Source organism: Channa argus, chromosome 3 (genome assembly GCF_033026475.1).
Source record: "Channa argus isolate prfri chromosome 3, Channa argus male v1.0, whole genome shotgun sequence".
NCBI lineage: Eukaryota > Metazoa > Chordata > Actinopteri > Anabantiformes > Channidae > Channa > Channa argus.
The window spans coordinates 16,430,749-16,437,276 of record NC_090199.1 but is presented as its reverse complement, the minus strand read 5'-3'; the positions used below and the strand labels follow the sequence as shown (position 1 = coordinate 16,437,276).

General features: G+C 37.7%; 1 protein-coding gene across 1 annotated transcript; it reads left to right on the top strand.

Annotated features, from left to right (window-relative positions):
- Window positions 1–2,184: 2,184 nt before the first annotated feature.
- exoc1l (exocyst complex component 1 like) lies at window positions 2,185–4,650 on the top strand. Its single transcript, XM_067497260.1, has 3 exons — window positions 2,185–2,592; window positions 2,902–3,080; window positions 3,738–4,650. The coding sequence occupies exons 1-3, from the start codon at window positions 2,472–2,474 to the stop codon at window positions 4,005–4,007; spliced, it is 570 nt and encodes a 189-aa protein (XP_067353361.1). The 5' UTR covers window positions 2,185–2,471; the 3' UTR covers window positions 4,008–4,650.
- The last annotated feature ends 1,878 nt before the right edge of the window (window positions 4,651–6,528 follow it).

The window sequence follows — 6,528 nt, the reverse complement described above, 5'->3', positions numbered from 1 at the left end:
CAACACATTCTAGTAGTAGTGCAGGTCATGGTTAAGACATCAGCATAAATGCCTTCCAAAAGTCTCATTTTCAAAAGCATAATGTTACTACTTAATGAAAGGCTGAGCAACATTCATTAGTTACAATGTACTGTGTGCACCTATATCGAGAATGAAAGCAGCAGTTCACAGGACCAGTGTCATATTGACACACATAATTCCAGCATTAGGCTTGTGCATTAGAGAAGTGTTTTCATTAGCTCTTGCCTAGTTTACTTAAAATATAATGATGCCAACTTCATTATTTCTTTTCTCATGTTTGGACTCATTATACCACCTTCTCAGAAAAGCTCTCCGGCTCCATTTTTTTATTCTCTGTCCTCACTGTAAACTAAATTTGCCCCAGAGACTTCTCTTACCCTTTTAAGTCTCACCTAGTTTCTTATTACCTGCTTCTTAAGGATTATCCCATTTTCTGATCTATTCTTTCCTCTCCTTTCGCATCTTTCTCCTTCACCCATCACACCTCCCTCCATAATTTGTATATGTTTAGTTCTTATTTTTTCTGTCCAATGTCATCTTTTTTGAAATTCTCTGCTCTTTTCTTCTGGTCTTCCACTGCTTTATTTGACTTCATTTGCAGTATCTTCTGTTTTTGTCATGTCTCTCTCCCACTCCTGATTTTTTTTATAGTATTGAAAACCTCTTTGGTCTTCACTGTATACCTTCATGTTTTCTTCTTTTTGACATTCGTGTCTAAATCCAGATTTCCATGGTTGCACATCTTCTCCCCGTCCTTGCTGCCAGCCCCTCTGTACTATTTATGACCTCCCAGCAGTTGAGGTTGGGAGGTCAACAGTAACAGTATGGCTGCCACAAAAACAACAGTAATTGCCATGACTGAATTTTCTATTGATGTCTTAGCTTCTCAGCTGGATATTTAGACAAATTATATGACACTGGTGATAGGTATGTTTCTTATAAATCATCACAATTATTCTCCTGTTCTTAAAGATAAAGATGTACACACAAGTAGTTCCATTGAATATACATGTTGGATATTCTGGAATCTTTCCAGTTACCCCAAAAATAAGAATCCTTTTAATGTACATGACAGATGAAAATAAAGTTTATGATAAGTAAACCTCATGCGTTATTCATGAGATTCAGCACTTGTATATTTGCTTTCCTCCCAACTTCCTGCCCAACCGCTCATTTTTCCATCTCAGATGCAGAAAGCCTTTCAAGTGAGCACCCACAAAAACCATCATCAACAGCAGCAACAACAACAACAATAAAGCACTTAGCCGTGGACTGATCCATCTTAGTTTTCACAATTGTGACAAATCGAATGGAGCCACACTCCTTCCTGGGAACAAATCAAATCAGTGTTTGCTCTGGTTCGTTTTACTCATGGAAACATATCCCATGCTATTTTGTCAGTACAACTATCTAATTGTACTGTGGAGCCATGATCACAAGAAGTAGAGCATCCTTTATGTGCTTGTAAAATCCATCCATTTAAGTGCTTTACCCCAGTTGTACTCGTACCTGAGAGATTGAATTACTACAGGGTAATGGAAACCCTGCAGAGTGCTGTGGGACATCCTTTTCCCACACAACCGTTTAATCACAGACAAACATTGGGCACCATGCCATATTATATATCAACATCTAGATATGAGTGAGAGGTGGGAGATATAAAAGACACAAAAAGTCAGAAAGATTTACTGCCTATGTTTGTAGTGAAAAAATAACATATTCTTAGAGGGTGTGTATTTATGTCAGACAGACGTCAGTCAAGTAAGCGCAAAATCAGACATTGAAATCCATATTTGCAGGAAACTATATCAGTCAATATCAACATCATAATGGATCTTAATTGAAGCAGTAAAAGACTAAAATTTTGAAGAGATTAGTCTTTAACTGCTCCCATGCTAATAAATACCTCCTTGGCAAGTTGGTACACAGACAGTACTTTAATGACAGATGCACATGGAAGATGAACATGTTGTAAAGTTGCTGCATAGTGGAAAGTATGTTTATTTGTATTACTCATGTTGTTTGGACTCATCTTTCACCTGCGCAGAAAAAGCAAGTCCCCACGTGAATTAGTAAATATTTGGGTGAAGGTTGGGCTAAGGTTTAGCCATGGAGTGGTTAGGGTAAGCCTTTAGGAAATGAATTTAAGTCATTGTAAGGTCCACTGCATCGATGGAAATATGACTATTGTGTGTGTGTGTGTGTGTGTGGTGTGTGTGTGTGGAGTAAGAGCTCATTTCACACACAACCCCATATTTTCATGAAGTCTGGAAAGAGGAAACATACCACCTCCCTCCCAAACTAATGCCAGGTTTCATTATTGTCCACTGTCACGACTTTATCCTCATCTTTTCCTCTCTCTCCTCCCACCTCCTGTGGTTTTCCTGCCTTGTCATTTTCAAGCCTTTCACCACCATCCAGCTTTGATTTTTCTGTCCATCGCTCCAGTGATGTCGTCTCTTCTAAGGGAGGAGATGCAGAGAGTTTTATTCCGACCTGCTAAACAAAGACTCGTGGAGTTTATTGAGATTGAAGAGCCATCGACAGGAAGACATTTTCTCTGTGTTTCAGGTAAATAACCTTATTGACATTGAAAGCCATTTTTATGAGTTAAATATGTGCTGTCATTCAATAAAATGTATAAAAACAATGTTCATAAATACTACATTGTAAAGATTATAACATTTATCTATATTTGTAATGTATTTTTCTTTACAGGCTTTAGTGCAAACAATTTGGTTCTTGATAGCCTGTAAAAACTATGCAAAACAATTTATGGTGTTTTAATAATGTACTAAGCAGTAGTGTGCTTTCGTCTAGGTTCTGTGCTGCAAATGTTTATGTTCTTCAAAAATCCACTGTTGTGTCATTTTTCTGCAGTTGGAAAAAACAAGGAAGTGCAGTTATGTATAGTGCGATGTCAGATATCTCTGCCGAACTCAAAGTCTGGATCCAAAAAGTCCCACACCAAGCGTTCCAGCATACAGGATTGTTACAGGAGGACAGAGGTCTGGTCACTGCAAGACCTGATTCTTATTGATGGACGGGACCCTGATGTGGTAATTGAAAGAATTTTATTTCAGTTTTCTTTCCTGCAAAATTGCTTATAGTTTTCTATAGAAAGTTTGGCCCATAAATAATAAATATCCCACTTTTACACTTTCATCAATAAAACACTGTAATTTATCCCAAAATTAGCATTTGCACATATCAATCTTTTGTACAGAATCAAAACACATAATCACAATTTTTATTTTAACAATGTAATATCTGGGTGGGAGCATGGCGGTGGACTGGAAAACCCTGCTGCCTCACAGCTAGAAAGAATCCCTGGCTGGCTGCTGTCTTTCTGTGTGGAATTTGCATGTTCTGCCCTGAGCTCGTGTGGGTTTGTGGGTTACACCAGTTTCCTCTCACAGTCCAAACATGTGCATGTTAGGGTAATTGGTGACAACATTTTCCATAGGTGTCAATGTGAGTGTGAATAGTTGTCTGTCGGTGTATCTCACTCTGTCAGAGGGTGTACCCGTCCTTTCACCTTATGACAGCTGGAATAGGCTCCAGCCCCCCCATGACCCTATGCAGGATAAGTGGTTACAAATAATGGATAAATGAATGGTGTTTGTAATGAGTGAGCTCTGATTTAGCACATACAATGTATTTGGTTGTATAAGTAATCCTATCTGAATCTGTTTCTCTGTGTCGTCTGGCTACAGGACGACCCCTGTTTCCTGCTGCACTTTGACAAAGTGCGGACAGTGACAGCCACCAGCTGTTCAGCCAAATACTCTATTGTGCGTGCCCTGGGGGCTCTCAGCGACCAACACTATCAGAGGTCACTGAACCTGCGGAACTTTGACTTGGCTTATATCAAGCCCACCTCCTTCTACTCCAACAGAGGAGACTGTGTTGTTCTGTCACAGATATGCTTCTATGCATTCAATTTGGTGTGTCTGTCCATGTGTCCTGTGCCCTTAGACGCATAATGCAATGAAACAACGTACAAGTTTGTGTGTGTCAATTAAGGTGTGTGTACTGTATATGTGTGTTTTGGTCAGAAAACCGCAACAGCTGTACTGTAAGCTATATAACTTGTTTCTTCTGTTACACTACTTGATGAATAGGAATGCATCATGAGATGTTTAGGATTAGAGTACTACCCTGCTCTTTGTGGCAAGCAAAAGGTTTTTGAGCAGCTAATGATTTAGTAAACCTATAATTCTTCTTTAATCTTTTATGTACTTCTTCCTTGAAATATCTACTCAAAGTACTATTGTGAAATTGTGTTTGAAATTGAAATGGAGAACAAATTAAACAGTAGGCTACCAATTGTTCTCTATTCTATTTGTGTTATAATTGTTTTTATGGAATATTTTAGATTATATCCATCCCCAATGCCTCATTGCCACAGTCAGTGGCAGGATATGCCCTAGTGACAAAGCTGTATAATTAACCAAGCTGCCCATCTCTTGACTGTATTCTTTCCACAAAAATTGGGGTTTAAGGGAACTTTGCATTTTTTTAGGCTCATTATGTTAATATCTTAAACTCCAATAACAAGTAAAAAGGTTGTATTTCCCCACCAAATGTTTGTGCAGGCAATTCTAAATGTGATCCACTACATTTCATTAAATAAAACCAACAAAAGATAACAAAATAGAATTTTTTAGGTGTTTCCAAACAAAATTATCACAATTATTATCATTATTTAATACACTAACAGAATAAATAGAATAGAGAAAATACAGTCACTATGAAAGCAAGTGGAATCATTCACCCAGAGGATTGTGATGATGAAGCTGTTGATGAAATTAAGGTGGATAATACTTTAAAGGAATTTAAAACCAATAGGTCTCACATACCAATAAAAAACCCTAACCCGAAAAAAATAAAAGCACAGAGTGAGGAAAAAGCAAGGTCTGGAGCCGCTATTCTACAAGCAATTCAAATCCTAACTGTAAAAATGGACGAACAGAGTGAACTTCTCAAACATTTTGAAAGACGCATTGGAGCTAATACATTGACAATCGAGGAAAACAAGAAAGAATTCGAGGTGCTTCAGAAGAAACTTGCGGATGTCCAAAAGGACAAAATATCACTGAAAACAATCCTGCGAAGAAGATGGAATTGAGATTGTATGGTCTCCTCGAAAAGGAAGGAGAAGCTGTAAGAGAAACAGTTGCATACGGTCGTATACACACTAGAGTTGTGGACACAATGCATCGCCTGGGCCAAAAAGCAAGGCTGCTACCTCCAATACACGGAGAGCAGTCCTAAATCAATTTGGTATGAGAACTGTTCGGTACGACGGAAAAAAAAAAAAAACAAGAGATTCGTGAGTCTGCAATGAGATGCACTTGCGCTTCAAAGGGGCTTTCTCCAGAGAGGACCGCGAAGCTCGCAGTGAGTTTTGCTCGGTAGTCCAAGAAGCTGGAAGAAAGGCGAAGAGAGCATTCTTGAAGGATGGATAGGCTCTCAATGACAACACAAAAGTTGACCCATAAACGCTATTACATAGTCACATTGAGAAACTCAGGTAGTGTTTTGATACCCATATGTTTATTCCTGATACAATCGACAGGTTACTGCTCTAACACAAATGTTAAAGACTAAGACTGTTCATTCCTGCCTTCATCAATACTTTTACCCAGGTTACAGAATCCTTAATTCCTTTCTTTATGTGTTCAATATTGTCCTTTCTTTCCTTTAATACTAAGGGGTTAAAAAATATGTGAAACGTAAAGCAATTTTTCTTTTTTGCAAAGAACAAAGAACAAATTGTTTTTTTCTTCAATAGGCTCATTCTACGGAGGAGGACATTCGATTTTGGAAAACGCAACTGGGGATTTGGCATTCTTTAGTAAAACATAGTTGTCAATGACTTAAACTTTTTTTAAGCACTTAAAAAAATAAGTACAATAATATAGCAAGGAAGATATATGTCGATATCACTCAGTACTTATTGTTTTAAGTTAAGCCTCCTCTGACTATACTCCATATCCCTTTTTTTATTCCATACACTTGTACTGCTCTTATTGCTGTCTTATATTTATGTGTTCTGTATTTCTAACTCTACGAGTGGCTGAAATTTTAGAAAGCTCAATTAAGTTTAAAAAAATAAAACTAAACGCATGTTAGAATTATCACCTATCTAATTTCAAACCACAAACTGAGAAATTACAAAAGTGGAATTCACGTCAGAGCCACTGTACTGGATTGCATTGCATTGCACACATGGTCATAATGTTATTCCTGGTCAGTGTATCTTGTTACACCTGGGGCTAAAGTTTTCTACCTACAGGTGGCGTGAAAACATTGAGACAGGCAACAAGTCAGGGGTGTTTAGTAGCCTCAAAAATTGCCTGACGAAAAGAAAACAAGCATACAGATAAATATATGTCAATCGGTGTTTTAACATTAAATGTTAGGGTCGACCATATTTTCCCTTTACTGATAAATTAATTGTATGAACACAAAGTTAAGAATATTTTAAATGTATTCGTGTTT

Bases quoted from the DNA above. Each gene is read 5' to 3' on its own strand.
- exoc1l (XM_067497260.1), top strand. From the start codon at position 2,472: ATGTCGTCTCTTCTAAGGGAGGAGATGCAGAGAGTTTTATTCCGACCT. The intron at 2,593-2,901 runs GTAAATAACCTT...ATTTTTCTGCAG, and splicing joins ACATTTTCTCTGTGTTTCAG to TTGGAAAAAACAAGGAAGTG. The intron at 3,081-3,737 runs GTAATTGAAAGA...GTCTGGCTACAG, and splicing joins ATGGACGGGACCCTGATGTG to GACGACCCCTGTTTCCTGCT.